Source organism: Microcebus murinus, chromosome 2 (genome assembly GCF_040939455.1).
Source record: "Microcebus murinus isolate Inina chromosome 2, M.murinus_Inina_mat1.0, whole genome shotgun sequence".
In the NCBI taxonomy this organism is placed as follows: domain Eukaryota; kingdom Metazoa; phylum Chordata; class Mammalia; order Primates; family Cheirogaleidae; genus Microcebus; species Microcebus murinus.
In genome coordinates this window covers 108221005-108242444 of record NC_134105.1, presented here as the reverse complement: position 1 = coordinate 108242444, position 21440 = coordinate 108221005, and the positions used below count along the sequence as shown (strand labels likewise).

The 21440-nt window shown below is 43.9% G+C and overlaps 2 protein-coding genes across 4 annotated transcripts in view; one reads left to right on the top strand and one right to left on the bottom strand.

Annotated features, from left to right (window-relative positions):
• Window positions 1-276: 276 nt before the first annotated feature.
• Window positions 277-9356, top strand: PEX19 (peroxisomal biogenesis factor 19). 3 transcript variants are annotated; one of them, XM_012749170.3, is made up of 8 exons: window positions 378-483; window positions 1892-2001; window positions 2427-2592; window positions 3048-3133; window positions 3352-3513; window positions 4739-4915; window positions 5134-5178; window positions 8127-9356. In XM_012749170.3, the coding sequence occupies exons 1-8, from the start codon at window positions 414-416 to the stop codon at window positions 8211-8213; spliced, it is 903 nt and encodes a 300-aa protein (XP_012604624.1). In that variant the 5' UTR covers window positions 378-413; the 3' UTR covers window positions 8214-9356. The 3 variants fall into 3 exon arrangements, with proteins under 3 accessions (XP_012604623.1, XP_012604624.1, XP_012604625.1); XM_012749171.3 differs by lacking the exon at window positions 8127-9356 and adding an exon at window positions 5348-6485; XM_012749169.1 differs by lacking the exons at window positions 1892-2001; window positions 8127-9356 and adding an exon at window positions 5348-6485 and having other exon boundaries at window positions 277-483.
• Window positions 7718-21440, bottom strand: part of PEA15 (proliferation and apoptosis adaptor protein 15) — a 71339-nt gene continuing 57616 nt past the window's right edge. Inside the window, exon 5 of the mRNA XM_076000287.1 lies at window positions 7718-12310. The gene's annotated coding sequence lies outside the window, so the exon portion shown is untranslated. The remainder of the gene's footprint in view (window positions 12311-21440) is intronic.

Here is a 21440-nt window from a genome sequence, read left to right as displayed (position 1 = left end):
ACTGAAGGAAGGGAGAGAAAATAGTATGTTACGCCCCATGTCTTCTCGGTTACATATGCACAGATTCTAGTTATTTGTAGGCAGTTTGTCCCAATCTGGCCTACCCTCAGCTCAGGAAGAAGTAATGAAAGTTTCTCCGGGTAATGTGGTAAGTTGAAAGAAAGGAGGCCAGGCCATTAAGAAACCAGGTAGAAGATAACAGTAAGTTCGCCCTCTCCCTAGTTCTCTGGTTCCAGGTGAAGGGGTGAAAAAAAAAACACCCAAACCCCAGAGCTTCCTGTCCCTTTAAAAATGGCGGTTCCGCACTGGCCAACAATACCATTGGGTGCACGAGGCAAATCGCGCGAGCGAGGGGTGGGGCGCGTGGCGGCGCCGAGAGGTCCCGCCTCCTACGGCACGTCAGAAGCAGCAAGATGGCCGCTGCTGAGGGTGACTGTGGTGGCGGCGCCGAAGCGGACCAGGAATTGGAGGAGCTTCTGGAAAGTAAGAGCCCGTTGTTGAAAAGGCCCGACAGGGGCGATTGTGAGGACCCAGTCAGGGGGTTAAGTGAACCTGAGATATTTGGGGCAGGGTGGAAGATGCTCTCCAAATGTTAGACCGGGGGCGGAGTGTCTGACTGCGACCCCGAAAAAAATCTTTGGGTCACCCTGTCCCATCTCCCCGGCGGGAGTTGGGGAGCTCAACTTGGGTCCCTGAGCGTCCCATGCCTTGGATTTTCTTGCTGGAGGAGGAAACAGTAAGCCACGATCCCCCTCCAGACTCCTCTTGCTCAGGTTAGTTAAGTTCTTGGAAGTCTGACTCCCCGCCCCAAGCCCCGTTAGGGCCAGTAGCATTTGGTCCTCAGTGGGCAGCGAACCGACACTAACATTAACTCCTAACAAGCCTGCAGCCCATCCTTCTGTGCCTTGTCCTGTCTTCCTTAACACAAAAGACACTTTTTTTTTCTCGTCCTAGTCTTTTCTGTTTCTCTTACCAGGCCCCTTACAGTTCTTTTTCATGTCAGTAGCGCAAGAAGACTCCTATCCTATTATTTTGAGAAACTGAGGACGACATGATTTCAGGGGAAGACAATTCACTCTCCTGAAAGACGGTGCCTTGTCCCTTACTCTAACTCTGTTGGTTTCCTTCCCAGAGTTGGGCCAGTGCCTTCTCCCTAGGCCTGGCAGACAGAGTGGTGGTGACAACACAGGCTTTTCAGGGCAGAGGTGAATTTTTTATTCCCTGCCTAGTCACAGAGATGTGGGCAGGCAGCAAAATGAACAGAAACAGTGAGGTGTGCCAAGTGACTCTGAATTGGCATACAGTTATCTGCAGAGATGAGGCCAGAGGGAGCGCTAGGAGCTTGCAGGTTAAGAGCTATGCTGGAGGATAAAAGAAGAGAGTTTAATGCTGTCCCATGGAGTGCAATATGTAGTCCCTCAGTTTGTACTAGTACCAGGACCAGTGGTAAGCTGGGTGGGACATCTTGTCCCTTCTTGCCAAAGATTATTCCCTTTAGGACTCCACAGTGAGTTCAGAGGGATAAGGATATTTATGCTTCTGTTGGATATTTATATGAAATTTCTAGGGAATCATTAGAGTGTGGTGAGGAGACACTGTGTAAATGGTGATGTCTCTGCAGAACTTCTTTTAACTGTCTCCTTCCAGCTCTGAGATGGACACTTATTCCACCTTAAGGGATTTTTAACCCTTTGATCACAATAAATTAGGTAATTCAAAGGGAAGTGGGAGGCTTATTTATTGGGTGGGAAGGGAAGACTCAAAAAAAAGGAGGAAATTGAGAAAAGTGGGCAGTTTGAAAGATTTTTTTCCTAATGTTTTGCCCAGAAACTACCCAGCCTTCCATCCTCATTCATCCTCAACACATACACCATGTCTCTTGTCTCTGAAGGTGCTCTTGATGATTTCGATAAAGCCAAACCCTCCCCAGCACCCCCTCCTACCACCACGGCCCCTGATGCTTCGGGGCCCCAGAAGAGATCGCCAGGAGACACTGCCAAAGTATAAATTCCACCCCTTAAGGGAGGGGGAGGGGTTGGGCATGTAGCTCTGAATAGAGGTGGGGCAGGCCCTGTGGGCCAGAGGGGAAGAGGTTGGGGGAGGGTGCGTTGGCCTCACATTGCTGAGTGCTCTTACAGACCTCAGTCCTTGTAAAACAGGGACTTGAGGTTGAGTGGAGGGATCTCAAGGGAGTCCTTGAGAAAAGAGCAGGTTTAAATAGTTGGATTAGTATGCCACCCCATACCCTCCTTCAATGGCCAGATACCTTTTTTGCTGTCCTCATTAGGAGCAGTAGTTAGAATGTCAGTGGAAGTGGGCAGGAGGGAGGTACTGGATTTCCCAGAACAACTGCCTGTGGCTTCTGTCAGAGGTCAGGTGCAGTACCATGCCAAGTAAGATGCATTTTGGCCACCCTTTCCCTGCAGGATGCCCTCTTCGCCTCCCAAGAGAAGTTTTTCCAGGAACTATTCGACAGTGAGCTGGCTTCCCAAGCCACTGCAGAGTTTGAGAAGGCAATGAAGGAGCTGGCTGAGGAAGAACCCCACCTGGTGGAACAGTTCCAAAAGCTCTCAGAAGCTGCAGGGAGAGTGGGTGAGGAGAGGGCCTCAGACAAATGGATACATCTGAACAGACCTCTTAAGTCTTTGTTGCTTGAGAACACCAGAGTTCTTAGTAAAGTTGATAGCAGTCATGATGTCACAGCCATGGGGTGGGGCAAGGTGATGGGAGGAGGGATGGGAACCCCACTCAATGAAAGGGAGAAGACAAGTTGGAAAGTAATAGAAAAGATTATTTAAAACTGATCATTTTAAAGGCCATAGTATTACTGTGGATGTTATCTAAAGAATAAATTTAACACATAATGTAGATTTATGAAATGACTGAGGATAATGATAGAATTCAAAGATTTGGAGTGATAGTGATTCACTAGTAAATGCTTCATATCCAAACTGATAACCCGTTCATTCTAGGCAAAGAAGTAGTTAAAATCTTAAATGACACTGTTTTTTTTTTGTTTGTTTGTTTTTGTTTTTTATCTTTCCTAGGCAGTGATGCAACCTCCCAACAAGAATTCACTTCTTGCCTAAAGGAGACACTAAGTGGACTAGCCAAAAATGCCACTGACCTTCAGGTGAGGGGGCGGGGGTCAGGGGCCACAAGGGTCCCACTCCCAGACACTTCACCAGCAGGGTCTCAAAAGACAGGTGGTCTTGAGTATCATCCCAGGTCTGTCTCTGCCTCACTGTTTTGCTACAGGCAAGTTTAGATAAGTTATCTTTCCTACCAAAAAGAGTGGGAAGCATCCCAATAAAGCAATATATTTGCTTACCTCTCTCTTGTCCTATCTAGAACTCAGGCATGTCAGAAGAGGAGCTGACCAAGGCCATGGAGGGGCTGGGCATGGATGAAGGGGATGGGGAAGGAAACATCCTCCCCATCATGCAGAGTATCATGCAGAACCTATTGTCCAAGGATGTGCTATACCCATCACTGAAGGAGATCACAGAAAAGGTTTGTTAACTTTCATTTCTGCTTTTTTTCCTCACTCTCCATTATATCAACTCATATGGGCTATTTTGTCTACTCATAGCCTGCAGAGAGAGAGTAACTTGAGTGTGCAAATCCCTCTGTTTGTTTGTTTTTTTTTTCTCCTTTGTTCATTTATTGGGGGTGGGAAGAGTTGCAGGGTGGGGAAAGTTGTATCTCTGAGAGAATAAAGCTACCACATTGAGAATGTCTAGGGCAGAAGGGGAAATCTTTCAGCTCTAGTTTTTTGTAAACTGGTTCAAGACTCTGGGGTTGTTGTATAATCAATCCTTTCTTTCATTTCTGACTTCATTCATTTCCCCAGCAAGGATTCACTGAGCATTTACTGGCTTTATGTCATGAATAGTGTAAGAGTAGTTTAAATAATGGTCCCTGCCATCAGAGAGTTTATGGTTTAGCTGGAGATATAAAATATAGGCATGGAAGCATTTCAGTGACACAGGGCAACATATGGTTAAGTGTAAAATGAATAGTGTGGACCAAGAATGAGCAGACCAAGGTCTGGGTGAGACCAATTCAACTCTTAAGCAAAGAATGGTTTTTACGTTTTTAAGGTTGTTTGAAAAAAAATATGCAACAGAGACCATATGTGGCCCCCAAAGCCTAAAATACTTACTATCTGGCCCTTCATCGTTAGGAAAAGTTTGCCAATCTTTGGTGACTGTAAATGCTGATATGGCCAGGTGATCTAGTTGGAGGCAATGCTGCTTTTCATGGTGAACTTGCTTATTTAGCTTTTCCTTCTGTTTCCCTTTTCCTTCACATTTTTTTTTTTTTTTTTTTTGAGACAGAGTCTCACTTTGTTGCCCAGGCAAGAGTGAGTGCCATGGCGTCAGCCTAGCTCACAGCAACCTCAAACTCCTGGGCTCAAGCAATCCTTCTGCCTCAGCCTCCCGAGTAGCTGCAACTACAGGCATGCACCACCATGCCCGGCCAATTTTTTCTATATATTTTTAGTTGGCCAATTAATTTCTTTCTATCTATAATAGAGACGGGGTCTCGCTCTTGCTCAGGCTGGTTTTGAACTCCTGACCTCAAGCAATCCGCCCGCCTCGGCCTCCCAGAGAGCTAGGATTACAGGCGTGAGCCACCGCGCCTGGCCTCCCTTCACATTTTAAGTATTGTTCTCAGTACCTTTCCATATTCATTGTTTGCTTAATTGTTCTTTACCCATTCTCTCTTTCCTTAGTATCCAGAATGGTTGCAGAGTCACCGGGAATCTCTACCTCCAGAACAGTTTGAAAAATATCAGGAGCAGCACAGTGTCATGGGTAAAATATGTGAGCAGTTTGAGGCAGAGACCCCCACAGACAGTGAGGCCACTCAAAAGGCTCGTTTTGAGACAGTCCTGGATCTTATGCAACAGGTAAGGCTTCCTCTTGCCATCTGCCCACTGGTGCTGCTGACTTAGATGTTCAGTAGAGGAGGGAATCTGCCACACCTGGGTGGAGGAGGGATCACAAGAGAGGCCACATAATGTGGTTCTCAAAAGAAATTGGAAAGATCATTAATCAGGTTTCTCTTCTGAGCTGCTATTTTTCTGGGGTTTCTTCTATCTCACGTTTCTCTTTCCTCATTTTCCAGTTACAGGATTTGGGCCATCCTCCAAAAGAGCTGGCTGGGGAGATGGTGAGTATGTCTTCTCCTCCTAGATTTTAATCTGAGCTCCCACAGTTTCCATAAATCTATAACCTCTAGTGAATCCACTTAAGGTGATAATTATGGCTACTGGGATGGACCTTCGGAAGCTCTGACCTGAAATATGAGCAGTATCTGAGTCCCTTCATCTCTTCTCCAGCCTCCTGGCCTCAACTTTGACCTGGATGCCCTCAATCTTTCGGGCCCACCAGGTGCCAGTGGTGAACAGTGTCTGATCATGTGAAAAACAACACGTTTTCCTCTCTGAGTCCCAGCCATGGGGAACATCTGGAGTCAGCAGAACCACTGGGAACAGAGGCAGGAGTGTCGTCTGTGGGAGCGGTCTGCCCGCTGCCCTTTTGTCATCCCATTCAAGACTGTGCCATACCAGCTGAGGCTTTTCCTCTGTCTTTCTAGGAGTAGGGTCTGTTTTGCAGGCCATCTCTGTGAGCCCTACTCCATTGTGGTTTCTGCTGCTATCAAAGGCCTAGCTCCATGCCAGGTGAAGGAAGGCATCCCTTTTGTGGCATGCACCTTCTTTCCTCTCCCAAAATAATATATGTGGCCACACTGATGTTCACCTTTATGCCTGGGACTTTGTGCCTTGTCTCTACTCCCTCTCTTGAATCTGGGGAGCAGGGACAGAGTCCTGGGATTCTTGTATTTCTAGTTCTCTTCGTAGGGCCTTTGGGAATGCGGAGAAGCTTAGTCTGGGCTGGGTTACAGGTCTGTCACCATGCCATCTCACCGTCAGACAGACTGTTATGAATTCTCTAAAGGGAGAAAGGGCTTTTGCATCTAATCATGGAAGGGTTGGAAGAGAAGCCCTGAAATTCTCTTCTCCTCAGGTGCTGAGCCCATTAGTCCCTGTTCTAGCCTGAGAACTCAGGTCACTACCCTGGTTCTTCCTATGATGCTATGTGATCTGGGTAACCCAGCCCCTGACCTTCCTTTGTCCCCTGCCTGTCCTCTTACTTCCTCTCTTTTTTAAATATTTGTTTATTCTAACCCTTTTGAGCCCAAGCTGTGACAATAAAGGGCCCATCCTATTTTCCCTTGTCTAGTCTATCCACCAGTCTCACTGGCTTCCTTTCTGCCTGGCAAATAGTTGTAGTGTCAGGTCTGGGAAATGAATGGCCATACTTCCCCAGGTACATACTGGCTTATTTAAGATACTTCATTCCCTTAGAATCCTGTCCCTTGGTTCAAGAAGGTAGTTTGGATAAGGGGGAGGGGTACAGACTGGGTCCCTTATCCTGCAGGCCCCATGAGGCACTAATAAATATTCTGAGTGAGGAGTGTGGCCTGTTTTTCCTTCAGGTCTGTTTCTGATCTCCCTCACCTTCTATAAGCTGCAGAGTGAGGAATGTTAGGAGACTAGTTCTACATGATATTGTAGTGCTGGGCTCCACCCCCCCACACACTTCCCCACTTCACTCTGTATTTCAGTTGGCAAAGGAGACTGGCTGGCCATCTTTTCTTCATTTTCTCCTGAGTATTTCAATCTGGAAAGCCCTTCAACTTGTAATTCTATTTTAACATTTCCCATTGTTAATGTTAGTAATATATTGTTAACATGTTTTTTTAAATTATTTCTCTTTGAGCTGACCTTGCCCTTCTCTGTGGATCCCAGTGGTTCTGTGGACCTTGGTTATTATATGTTGGAGGATACTCTGGTCAGCCCAGCTGAGTGAGTTATTTTCACTCAGAAAATCTGCCAGAGCAGATTTACATTTATCATCTGTGTCCTTTGAGCTCCTGACATGTCACTTCCCCTTGGATTAAGACTTTTCACCCCTTGAAGATCTCACACATTCTGTGGTATTGGCAGGGAAGGAAATGTTCTCGAGGCCTCAGGCTGCTTGGGAAGGTCCAGCTACTGTACCTTATCAGAGCATGGAAGAGCCTAGGTCTGAATGTGAGACTTGTGTATTCTTTGAGAGATGGAAAAGTACAGGCAGACTTGTGATGATTGTCACAGAGCCTTAAGGCCCAAATTTTCTCCTTAAAGCTCCAACCAAAAACCGGACAAGGAGAGGAGGAGGGAAGAACAAAAGGGCCCTGCCCCTTGACTCTTGTGCCTCTTGTCTTGCCAGTTTTGTTTTATAGATTCTCACTTCTGCTAGCCTGGCCAGGGCTTACTCCAGGAATCTAAATAGATACCCTAGTCCATTTTTATTTTGATTAAATTTGAACTAGTTAACCTCAGTTTACTTTCTGTTTCAGAAACACTATTTGACTTATTCTAGAACTTGTAGAGGTATGGAGCTTGGTACTCTCTATCAATCCTTTTCAAACTATATATGGTAAAGGACCAGGTGTTTCGAATATTCAATCCTTTATGTGTCAATATGTGTTCCTATTGCCCGTGACAGGTATACATTTCACACTGTATGCTATCTACCATGCAAGTTTGAAATCACCCAAACTGGCCAAACCCTATTCAACAGATTAAGTCCACTGATGACGTACTTGGGTATCACCGCAATGTCAAAATGCTAGAAAGTTTCTAAACATTCTTATTTTCTAATGTATCATGTCTCAGACAGGTAAAAAAAACTGTTCACAGACCACCACAAGTCTGCAAACCACTTTTGAATAGCACTGCTCTACGGCTCTCCATCTCTCCCTAGATTCTAGCCAAACTGATACATATCTGTACTTGTTCTTCTATTTGAGGATTGCCTCTAGAGAACTTGTTCTTCAGCAAGAATGTGGCACTGTTAGAACATCTGTAGTATTTCTCTAGCCTTTTCTGCTGCTTAAAAATAACCATTACAAAGCTTAGGTTTAAGCTATATGAAATATTTATGCTACTCTCAAAATTTAAAGGAGTTGCTCCTCTGTTCCAAAATTCTGTATGTTAGATAACAAATTTGTGGTTGTATGACTGGCTTCATGAATTAAGAATTGAATTCATACAGAATTTGTTATAATAGGAACATTTTCCTGTGACTCTGGAACATCCTGTCAAGGCTCCAAGAAGCAGTTATAATATGCTGTTGAGATGGCTTTGGGAAGCTTGAGCAAAAAAGTGGCCCATGTTAAATGAAGTGGAGATGGCAGACAATACAAAAAAGGACCAAAAGACTTGAGGAAGTAGGCATGTAGAAATGAATGTTACGTAACACTAGAAAATACATCAACTGACCATATATACCTCAAAAAGTCCTAGGGAATTTTTGTTGTTTTAAATAAAGGCAATAGGAAAGGCACTGGTGAAGGAGCACTAGCATCTTTGAGAAATTTAGAAGTGGATGTCTCTGTAGATTGAAACTGGTAGAAGATGTTAAAGAACTGCTTTCCCTGGTAGCAATGGGGATAATAGGATTCTGACATAATAAAGGCTAGATGGCAACACTTAGCTCTCAGAAAAGGTGGGTGCATTTTAATAAGGGTAGCAAGGTCAAAGTAGAGATGGGTAATAGAACATGGGTGGTCCTAGAGGTAAGACAGTAGACAAGGAGAGTATTGATTTATATACAGAAGGCTGAGGTCAGTAACTTTGATGAAAAGTCACAATTCCTCGTCCAGTTTCTGAGCCTTAGAAAGTTCTTACACTCACAAACCATCAGTTGAAAGAGAGCCATTTACTCAGTTAACTATTGAGTGGAAAACAGTCTGTTTTCCTCTGTTGTCTTAACACAACACAGAAGACTTCAGCGACCAACTGTGTGGGTTTTTCCACCCACATAACGAGCAAGCAATCAGTTCTGCAGTGGATACCAGCTGGGCGTCCTCTAATTTGATTTTGACACTGTCTACCTGGAAACAGTGTCAGATCCTACAGGTTGAGGGGTCAGTCGCCAAGACTGCCCCCTCCCACTTCTGATGTCAGCTGTAAGCCACAGGTTATTTTGCCTATACTGTAAATCAGGGTTCCCACAGCCCCCTCCTTGGGTTTGATTAATTTGTTAGAGCGGCTCACAAAACTCAGGGAAACACTTATACTTACTAGTTTATTATAGAGGGTATTACAACAAATATGGAAGAAAAGATGTATAAGTCAAGGGGTACAGAGCTTCCATGACCTCTCTCGGCACTCTACCCTCCAGGAACCTCCAGGTGTTTAGCTATCTTGGAAGCTCTCTGAACTCTGTCCTTTTGTTGTTTTATGGAGGGTTTATAGGTAGGCATGATTGATTAAACCATTGGCCTTTAGTGATTAACTCTGTCATCAGTTCATTTCCCCTCCCCTGAGGTTAGACGCTGGGGCTGAAAGTTCCAAACCTCTAATCCAGCTGTGGTCTTTTTGGTGACCAGCTCCCATCTTGAAGCTGCCAAGGGGCTGCTAGCCATCAGTCAACTTACTAGAATACAAAGGTATCACTTTGAAGATTTTAAGGATTTGGGTATACCAAGAAAAGGGGTCAAAGACCAAATATATATTTTATAATATCACAACCATACACTGTGGAAAGAATACCAGATTTTTTATAAGTTGGGAAACAGGTATACAGAGTCTAAGTTGACACTGATATCCAGGGACCCAAAACACCATTGCAGTGCCTTCCCTCCCAATACCCCTAACTACTTTCATTACTTTGGGGAAGTATGTGGTCGGTCAGGTAATAAAATGAAGTGCTGGCCTAAATCTTTCTCACAGTGTGTCCAAGAAACCCACTTGATGGTCATTTCCCAGTTTCCAAATATTTAATGAGATTGAACATGTTTAGCAGTTCTCAGAGAGCCCAAATAGAAGCTCCTGAAATTGTACCCCCACCTCTGCCAAGATAGTCAATAAAAAATAATACTGCGTTCTGGGGGAAAATGGAAGAAATTAGTTCAACCCTTAAAGATTTAAAGGTTGTTGGGATATTGGTCTCCATTATATCCTCATTTAGTTTCAGCTGTGTGGGCCTTGCAAAAACTGGATGACTTATGGTGGATGACAATGGACTACCTGCAAACTTAAGTAGTAGTCCCAGTTGCGGTGCTGTGTTGGATATAGTTTCTTCTGTTAGTCTAGCACAAGGATCAGCAAACTATAGCCCACAAGCCAAATCTGGCCTGCTACTTGTTTTTGTTAATAAAGATTTATAGACATGCAGCCAGGATCATTCATTTATGTATCATCTATGGATGCTTTTTTGCTATAATGGCAGAGTGTAGTAGTTGTGACAGAAATCATATGGCCTTCAAAATCTAAAATATTTACTATCTGAAGTTCATGAACCCCTGATCTAGTGAATATGTTCACTCAATACTTATTAGGAAGGAGTATGAAAGCAGTTTGCATTCACACAGTGTGGGCAACATTGTATGTTCACAGTCTTGACTTATAGATGTTAATTTATCAACCTCTCTGTCATAGTATAGTCTAAAAGGAACTGGATATTCTGCAGAATATCACCTTTTTTGCTATATTAAGATTATGCTAATTAGGCAATAAGGATATGTTACTTAACTTGATGACCAAGCAGTATCAAGTACTCTGGATTCCTTGGTGAGATATACATATTCAAGGTGGTAGAAGATAAGTCCTAGAAAGATGCAGTCCTAGAAAGATGCAGGGGCCTGACACATTGGTGACATTTTCAGTCCAATGGTCTGGAGCATTCTGGGACATCTCTAAAGTAAAGGACAGATTATTGCAGGCCTCTTACAGTTTTGGAGCCAGCATGTTCTGTACTTGGGAAGGCAAGGAAGCACTCTGCAGGAGGTTGAAGGGGCTATATGACCTGGAAGATTTTGTTACCAAAAGTTTGGTACTTGTTCCTGTGGCTGAACAGAGAACAAGGACAAGCAGTTTGAGGAAAAGGAAAGAAAAGTTCATTAATTTGCTGGCAAATGAGGAGGATGGTAGTCTCTTATCTTAAAGAACCATCTTCCTTTTAGCAGAAATACAGAGCTTTTAAAAGAGAGTTTTCAGCTTTGGGCTATTGCTATTCAATTATAGCATTTCTGGTGAAGATCTCATAGTTCAGCTGTAGCATCTCTGATGAAGATGATCTCCTGACCACTCTTTCATTGAGCTGTCTACTGTGGTTTAAGATACTAGAAAGAAAAAATAAAGAATGTTTTTCTGCCCCTTTGATTACTGGCCTCAGGCAGGAATGCAGGTTTTAATTCCCAAAAAGGGTGAGGGAGTTTTAAAGAGACAACTCATAAAACATTTTTGCTCTTTTTCAGGCCTTTGTCTCTGTTACATATTCCCCACTGCCAGTTTTACTCTTCCATATATATCTGTTGGAAGAGGGTTGACATAGTCCATCATTAAGCTACTTCCTGCTGAATTAGATGGAAAGTTTGTACTTACTTATGCCATTGCAAAACTTTGGCAGTAGATTTACAAAAATAAAGAATATAACCGATTACCAGGTAACAAGGGCATAAGCAACAACAACCATGAGGATTGACAAGGCAAAATGGAAGATAACCTGATAAGAGTTATTTTTCCCTACTTGGTATCTAAGACACCAGTAGGACTGTGGGTCCTTGCTGTCACCTTGTACATAATGTCTGATACAGGGCTGGGCAAGAAAGAAACATGGGATATCTGAGTATGGACAGAACCATTAGTTGCACCCTGTAGGTGATCAGGGAGACCAGCTTTTGCAAATCCAGAAATTGAGAAATTGTATCAGGGTCCTCAAACTTTTTAACGGGGGGGCCAGTTCACTGTCCCTCAGACCGTTGGAGGGCCGTTGGAGAGTATGGCGCACGTTCCACACATGCGCACTGTGAGCCTGGGACAAGTTGGCTGCTAAGCAGGACAGGCAGTTGTGGCAAAAACACCCGGTGGGCCGGAGGACGCCTGGTACAGGAATATTTGCACTGAATGAAGTTTAGGATGGCAAACAACAGTGAAGCAGATCAGCAGAAGAGGCAGTAGCCCAGGAAATCCTTACTAAGGAGTCTTCTCTCTATCCTATAGACGGAAGAAATAACCAAGGAACAGTTAATGAAAATATCAACAATTTCATTTTTCCTTCTTAAACAGATACTTCAGATCAAAGTCTGGCCCATCCATTGGAGGCTTGGGTCTTCTTCCTCCATGTGTCACCTCTTTACCCTGGCATGATAGACCAAAGGTTTTACTCCTCATAATTTCAAGGTGTAAGTTGTTAGAGATACATTGTAGGGTTCCTTCCACTTCTCTGCTTCCAACTGGGGTGGGCACCTGAAAAAAGCAAACTCATGCATAGTGGATAGTATCGGATATATTGCTTTACTCTGTTTTCTTCACTTATAGTTAACATTACCATACTTACCCTGGGGTGCTAGAAAGGGTATCCTATAAACTATTTCATAAGGGCTTATGTTAAGCCTGCTTTTAGGAGCTACCCTTATTTGGAGGAGGGCAAGCAGCAATACCCTATTCCACCTTAGTTGGGTTTCCTGCATCAGTTTTTCCCAGGATGCATGCAATTTCCCTTCTAGATGTAGAGCTTTGCTTACTTGCTGAGTTACCTCCAATATAAAGGAGGGTCCATTATCGCTCTGTATAGAGGAAGGGAGCCCAAACCTCTGAATGAGTTCCTTCAGAAGGATTCTGGTAACTTTCAGACACTCTCTCCATTCAGGTAAGATAAGTCTCTACCCAACCTGAAAAGGTATCTAATATAAGCAAGCATTTAAAGTTTAAATCACTTTGCCAATCACTGAAAGGTGGGTCCCCACATGTTGGGTTCCTCATGGAGCCGGTCACTTTTCTGTCTTTGGCTTGTTTTGCGCACATAAAGGGCACCCCTGAGTTATTTGTCAAACAGGGTCCTCTTAAATGAGACTCCACCATACCGGTGAGGCATCATGCCCTTAGTGTGTGCATTCATGTAGATGCCTCATAAGCCTCGAGTAGAAGAATGAGTTTGTAAGAATTCTGTCTCCACTTAGCTGTGTCATCCCGTGTCACAGCCCCAGTCTTCAGTCTTAAAGGAGGTTTATAATCTAAATCTAGCCAGGATATGAAGGCCCTGAGGAACAGATCAGCTTTAGTGTCCTTTTTTTTTTTGGGGGGGGGGCACCAGGACAGTGCATGGGCTCATCCATGACCTATATTGGGGCCATTATTTCAGTGGCATATTTAATATCCTTATTCCCTACTGTCAGGAGCCCTCTTTCCTTCCAAATGGCACCATGAGCATGCACGACCATAAAAGCATATGTAGAGTCTGTATAAATGTTTACGTTTTTTCCTCCGGATAACTGAAGAGCTCTGATTAAAGCAATCAGCTCAGCTTTCTGAGCTGCAGCACCAGGCAGCAGTGCCATTGCATCTAATACCTGTCGTTCCATGATCACCGCATATCCAGCCCTTCATTGTCCATAAAGCTGCTTCCATTGGTGAAAAGATCCCAATCTGGCTCTGGCATCGGCTGATATGATAGATCGATCCTGCTAGAATAGACAGCCTCCAGAACCTCTAAACAGTTATGCTGCAAAGGCTCATTCTCTACAGCTGGTAACAGGGTGGCAGGTTTGGGAGTAGACACAGTCTTTAACAAGTAGCTGCTACTGCCTGGAGGCAAGGAGGCCATTCTCTCCCAGTATTGTCTACACTTGCTTTGACAAGTATGCCACTGGCTATGGGATGTCTCCCAGTATCTGTACTAAGACTCCATGGCTCATTCCTTGTTTTTCATGAACATACAATTTAAATTCTTTCTGCAAGTCAGGCAACCCCAAAGTGCAGGTGGTCATAAGACTGCTTTAGTTTTTCAAAGGTATTTTGACAGTCTGCGGTCCAGATGAGGCTTTACATCTGTCCCTTTAAGGGCCTCGTACAGTGGCTTTGCTATTAGTCCAAAGTTTGGGATCCAGAAGCAACAGAACCCTGTCATTCCTAGGAAGTCATGCAGTTGCCATGGGTTCCCTTGCTAATTTGGAATCCCAAATAAGTAACCTGCTGTTTGCAAATCTGTCCAATTGCAGGTTCTGTAAGTCTGTTGCTAAGCTCTCACTAAACAGGTTAGAATTTTTTTAATCCCCTGAGGCAATGCTGTGAGGTCATCCTAGTCTTGGGATCCTGTCATTCAGATACGACTCAGGACCATTCATAGTCACTTGTACAATGTCATTAATGGCTCATAGATCCTGCAAAAATATATACTCATTGGTATAGAGAATTTAAATTCTTTCTGCATGTCCTGGGGCCCCATTGGACCATATGGCCCTACCTTTTTTTTTTTTTTTTTTTTTTTGAGACAGAGTCTCACTCTGTTGCCCTGGCTAGAGTGCCGTGGCATCAGCCTAGTTCACAGCAACCTCAAACTCCTGGGCCTGGACTCAAGCAATGCTTCTGCCTCAGCCTCCCAAGTAGCTGGGACTACAGGCATGCGCCACCAGGCCCTGCTAATTTTTTCTATATATTTTTAGTTGGCCAACTAACTTCTATTTTTTTTAGTAGAGACAGGGTCTCGCTCTTGCTCAGGCTGGTTTTGAACTCCTGACCTCGAGTGATCCTCCCACTTTGGCCTCCCAGAGTGCTAGGATTACAGGCATGAGCCACTGAGCCCAGCCATCCAGTGACATTTATTGGGGCTCCATCATTAGGGCCCAGCAAAGCCTTCTCTGCAATACTTGGAAATAGGAATTTTAATAAATACAGACTTTTGCATATCAGTTGTCTTTCTCTTTCCACCTGCCTGTTTAATTATAGTAGTGGTGGCTCTCCTGCTTTTTATTTTGTTTTGGTTTGGTTTGGTTCTGTGGGAGCAAAAGCCACCAGAGCTTAGGATAAAGACTAGGTACTCTGGGCCTGGATGTGGAAACATGCTTTGGGCAGCAGAGGTCAAAAGGCTGACCTTGAGCGATGCTCCCACCTCGGCCTCCCAGAGTGCTAGGATTACAGGTGTGAGCCACTGTACCCAGCCAGGCCTTACCTTTTTGGTAAACCTGAGAAAGAACAGAAACTGCTGCTTCTTGCAAATGCTACAGTTGCAGTCAAGATGTGCAAGTCTGCTGAGGCTCAAACTTCAAAATGAACTGCTTTGCAGTGGCAGCCTCCTGTGTGCTTCACCAGGCCCTGGTATTCAAAGCCAACAGGAGCTTGGCAGCACCCTGGAAGCAAGCTTCTAACTGTTTCTGGAACAGTTCCTAATACTCCTGCTGCTTGTCCAGGTTCAGCCTGACCACTGAAGATGTTGGGGTCACCAGAGTCGGCGGCGGAGCAGTGCCAGCTCTGGCAGTGGCTCCCCGGGGCCCACCTTCTGGGCCTGCAACAAGAAGTTTCTCAGCCACCACTCTTTCCCCTGTCCCCTGCCTGACTCTCAGTGCACCGTGCGAGGCTGGTGCCAGGGGGCTGGGGTGGCACCACTCTCATGGCAATGAAAAAGTTCATTTATTGAGCCCCCCACTGTCAGTCAAGCCTGGGGCTCCTGTGGGGATATTTGAATTGGAGCCACTAGTGAGGCATGGAGCCCCAGGCTCCCTTCTTCGTCATCTAAGTCCTAAACTTGAAAAGCCATTTGGTTTCCTGGGGGTTTCTTGTTACCTGGTGCTTTCTGCAATTTTGGGTGGTTCTTTCCAACCTTCTTCCTCTTTATAAAAGCTTCAACCTGGGGCAACCTTTTCCACCCTTTTCCTTTTGGTTGTCTCTACCCTTGGGTGGCAAGGCTAACAGAACATACATAGGTTTCAGTTTCTCTTCTTCCCTAGTGTTATATACTTTAAAGGTGGTATCAACAAGCTGTGAGGGATTCATGCCAATTGCCCCTTCCACACACTGCAGCTTTCACCTTATATCTGAAACATGCTGTCCTATAAAAGTCATATTAATGATGCACAAATTTTCAGGGGCCTCTGGATCTGCATCTGTATATATCCAATAAGCCTGATAGATGCATTCCAAAAATTCAGAGGGATCTTCATCATCTTTTGGTTATAATTTTTGGACCTTGTTTTAACTCTTCTGTCTAGGCACTTCCCTCTGGAGGCCTGCCAGAATACACTTATGGTAATGATTTATTCTCACACTGTCTGCACCCACATTAGGATCCCGATTTGTGTAAGTCCAATAATACCCTACTGGCTGTCCTTGTGCATTCAAGCCCCCATCTGATATTGCCATAGTGGAAATTGCCCTGCCCTAGCTATGGGTGCCCTGTGGCCAAATTGAGTTCCCTGCTAGGTCTTGGAAGGGGAGACCATTCCCATTTTCCATATTCTGCCTATGGTGCCTCAGCCAGTATGGGATCCTACATAATAATGCCTTGGAACAAGAGACCCACTAAATAGCAAAGTAGGTGTGGCAGTGGGCACATGACTTTGGTCATATGGGCAATGAGATTGACCAAATGTCTTTCCATTCAGAAGGTACTAGCCTGGTAGAGCAGTAGGATGGCCTTTTGAAGGTACAGTTGTGGTGCCAGCAAGGATGGGGCACTATCCTTCCCAATGCAATATGAACCTACTTGACCATAATAGGGTGCTTTACCACTAGTAGGCTCTGGAACCAAGGGTGGAAGTAGGAGTTACCCTGCTCAGCATCACTCCCAGTAATCCATTTGAGGAATTTGTCCTTCCCCTCTGCAACTTTAAGCTTTGTAGATCTGGAGGTCCTGGTTCCCACAAGGGCTATGCTTCCACCAGGCACAGCATAAGAATCTCAATAAACTTAAAGATATGGTTGCCATCTCGTCAGCTTGGGCACCTAATGCCAGCACTTATAGGCAAAGAAAAGAACTTACCATACTGTCTGGAATAATTGATCATTATGAGGAGGTAGAACTGCTGCTACGTAAGAGGAAAGTGTGTGATGGATGTGTTATTTCTGGGATGTCCTCTGGTCCTCCCATACTCAGTTTTAACTGAAGTGGGTAAGTAAACAATTACTGCCTGATAAGGGCATAGTTACCAGGGGCTTAGAACCTTCAGGAATGAGAGTCTAGGTCACCTCACCAGGTAAGCCATCTAGACCAGCAGAAGTGCTAGTCCAGGGGGAAATGAAACCAGAATGGGTGGTAGAGAAGAGAAAGAATGATTTATAGCTTCAGGACCAACTGCAGCAAAACTCCTCTCACATGTCCCTATAAATTGTGACTAACCAGAATGCTGGAACAACTACCTGGATAGAGTGAACTTAATGTACAAAGCAAATGGATCTGAGCAGTGCTAGATAGAGTCCTTTAACCAGGAAATGAGTGTAGGCTGCTAATAGCTCACCACTGCATCTTTCTCCTGAGAATTACCTTTTGTAAACAGAAGCCACTTCTGGACCTTCTTGGGAGGTATGCCCTCCCAGGGATAGCACCACAGCCAATGGAGTGGTGTCAATTTCTACAAAGAAGTCAGCTGCAATTCTGATAGAGACATTAGCAGTGCTGATATGCAATCAGTAATTGTGTTATCAGCAAGTGATACTAGGGTACGAAATTCCTCCCTTTCCTCAAGGTGGGACAAATATGGTGCCATTTATGTCCCAGACTTCCCAGTGGAGTCTAAACTTATCACCTGAACCTATATCTCTGCCTCTTTCCCCCATCCTATCTTGCCTCCCTCATTTTATTGCAGGTTTTGAGAACAATCCCTCAATAAATCACTTGCACAGAATCCCTTTCTCGGGCTGTTTTTATGGAATCCAACCCAAGACAGGCAAATAATGGGTTCTCAGTGATAACAAAAATAGGAGAAATTGGGTTTGACAGAAGGTAAACCAAAGGTGAGTTTAGTTTTGGAATGTTAAAGTGTCAGGGCTGGGCACGGTGGCTCACACCTGTAATTCCAGAGGCCAAAGCAGGAGGATCACTTGAGGCCAAGAGTTTGAGACCAGCCTGGGTAACATAGTGAGACCCCATCTCTATAGAAAATTTAAAAATTAGCCTGGCATGGTGGCATGTGCTTGTAGTCCCAGCTACTTGATAGGCTAAGGCAAGAAGATCACATGAGCCCAGGAGGCAATAGTAAGTTGTAACTGCACTACCGCACTCCAGCCTGGGCAACAGAGTGAGACCCTGTCTCAAAAAAAAAAAAAAAAAAAGCCAGGTACAATGTTTCATGCCTGTAATCCTAGCACTTTGGGAGGCCGAGGCAGGAGGATTATATGAGGACAGGAGTTTGACCAGCCTGAGCAACACAGTGAGACCCTGTTGCTACCAAAAAAAAAAAAAAAAAAGAAAGAAAAGAAAAATCAGCTGAGTGTGGTGGCAGGCACCTGTAGTCCCAGCTAGTTGGGAGGCTGAGGTGGGAGGATTGCTTGAGCCCAGGAGTTTGAGGTTGCAGTGAACTAAGATGATGCCACTGCACTCTAGCCTAGGTAGCAAAGCAAGACCCTGTCTCAAAAGGGGAAAAAAAAGTGTCATTGGTCAGAATACAAGGGAACTTCGTCAACTTGATAAAAATGCATCTATGAAGAACCTATGGCTAACATATTTAATGGTGAAATACTGGATACTTTTTCCTAATGTCAGGAACAAGACAAAGGTATCCACTGTTGCCACGTCTAGTCAACATTGTACTGCAGGTTCTTGCCAGGATGATTAGGCAAGAAAACGAAATAAAAGGTATCCAGATTGGAAAGGAAGAAATAAAAGTATATTCACAGATGGCATTGTTTTGTATATAGAAAATCTTAAGGAATCCACTAAGAAACTATTAGAACTAATAAATGAATTCAGAAAGGTTGCAGAATACAAAATCAATATACAAAAGTCAAGTCTATTTCTATACATTTACGATGAATAATACAAAAATGAAGTCAAGAAAATGACTCTATTCATTACAGCATCAAAAAGGAAAAAAAAGGTAAATTTAACAAAAAGAAGGAAAAAACTGTTGTGAAAACTACAAAGCATTGTTGAAAGAAATTAAAGAGGATCTAAATAAATGGGAAAATATCCATGTTCACAAATCAGAATATTTAACATTGTTAAGATGACAACACTCCCCAATCGATCTCCACATTCAATGCAATCTCTATCAGAATCCAAGAGGACTTCTTTGTAGAAATTGATAAGTCAGGCCGGGCTCGGTGGCTCACGCCTGTAATCCTAGCACTTTGGGAGGCCGAGGCGGGCGGATTGCTCGAGGTCAGGAGTTCAAAACCAGCCTGAGCAAGAGCGAGACCCTGTCTCTAATATAAATAGAAAGAAATTAATTGGCCAACTAATATGTATAGAAAAAATTAGGTAGGCATGGTGGTGCATGCTTGTAGTGCCAGCTACTTAGGATGCTGAGGCAACAGGATTGCTTGAGCCCAGGAGGTTGAGGTTGCTGTGAGCTAGGCTGACGCCACGGCACTCACTCCAGCCTGGGCAACAAAGCGAGACTCTGTCTCAAAAAAAGAAAGAAAGAAATTGATAAGTCAATTCTAGACTTTATATGGAATTGCAATGGACCATAATAACCAAAACGATCCCTATGAAGAATAAAGTAGGATTCATTTCTCAATTTCAAAACTTACTACAAGATGGCTGATGGTGGTTCATGCCTATAATCCCAACATTTTGGGAAGCCCAGATGCAAAGATCACTTAAGGCCTGGAGTTCAGAACCAGCCTGGGCAACACAGGCTGGTTCTGATGATGGGGTCTGTTTTGTGAGACCCCATCCCTGCAAAAAATAAAAGTAGTGAGGTGCAGTGATGGGGGCCTGTAGTCCCAGCTGCTCAGGAGTCAGGAGAATCCCTTGAGCCCAGGAGTCCAGGTTACAGTGAGGTCTGATCACGCCACTGCACTCCCACCTGAGCAACAGTGTGAGACCCAGTCTCTCAAAAAAAAAAAAAAATTTACTACAAAGCAATGACAAAGACAGTGTAGTACCAGCACAAGAACAGACATAGAGATCAATGGAATAGAATTAAGGGTCCAGAAATAAATCCATGTATCTGTCATCAACTGATCTTTGACAAGGGTACCAAGACCATCCCATATGGAAAGCATAGTTTTTCAACATATGGTTCTGGGAAAACTGCATAGTCACATGCGAAGGTATTAAGTTCTATCCTTACCTCACACCATTTACAAAAATTAAAATGAATCCAAGACCTAAGAGAACTAAAACTAAATCTCTTACAATAAAACAGAGACAAAACCTTTTCAACTGGGTTTTGCAAAGGATTCTTAGATACAACACCAAAAGTATGAGCAACAACAACAAAAATAGATTGGATATGATAAAAATAAAGTTTTGTGCTTCAAAGGACATCATCACAAAAGTGAAAAGACAACTCACAGAAAGGGAGAACATATTTGCAAATCACATACCTGATTAGGAGACTTGTATCTAGAATATATACTCAATAATAGGAGATAACGCGCTGGGTGCGATACCATGCAACTGTATTCCCAGTTACTTGGGAGCCTGAGGCAGGAGTATTGCTTTAGGCCAAGAGTTCAAGGCTATAATGCACTATGATCACATCCATGGATAGCCACTGCACTCCAGCCTGGGCAACATAGACACCTGTCTCTTAAACAAGAAAGAAAAAAAAGACAACACTATTTAAAAATTGGCAAAGACGTAAGTAGATGTTCTCCAGAGAAGACATAAAAGTGACCACCAATAAACACATGAAGAAATGCTTGACATTAGTCATCTTAGAATTGCAAATCAAAACCGCAATGAGATACCACTTCACACCCACTAGAATGACAAGAATCAAAAAGCGAGATAAGTATTGATAAGGATGGGGAGAAATCAGAACCCTCATGCACTGCTGCTGTGAGTGTAAAATGGCACTCAGAACTTTAAACAGAGTTACTCATATGACCCAGCAATTCTCTTAGGTATATACCCCTAAAAAATGAAAACATGTGCACACAGAAACTTGTAAATGAATGTTTATGGCAGGATTATTCATAATAGCCAAAAGAAACAACCCCAATGTTCCTCAACATATGAATGCATAAACAAAATGTGATTCATCCATACAATGAAATATTTATTATTTGGCCATAAGAAGAAATTAAGTACTCGGCCAGGCGCGGTGGCTCACGCCTGTAATCCTAGCACTCTGGGAGGCCAAGGTGGGTGGATAGCTTGAGGTCAGGAGTTCGAAACCAGCCTGAGCAAGAGCAAGACCCTATCTCTACTATAAATAGAAAGAAATTAATTGGCCAACTAATATATATATATAAAAACTACCGGGCATGGTGGTGCATGCCTGTAGTCTCAGCTACTCGGGAGGCTGAGGCAGCAGGATTGCTTGAGCCCAGGAGATTGAGGTTGCTGTGAGCTAGGCCATCATGGCACTCACTCTAGCCTGGGCAACAAAGTGAGACTCTGTCTCAAAAAAAAAAAAAAAAGAAGAAGAAGAAGAAATGAAGTACTAATACATGCTACAACATGAATGAACCTTGAAAACATTGTGCTATC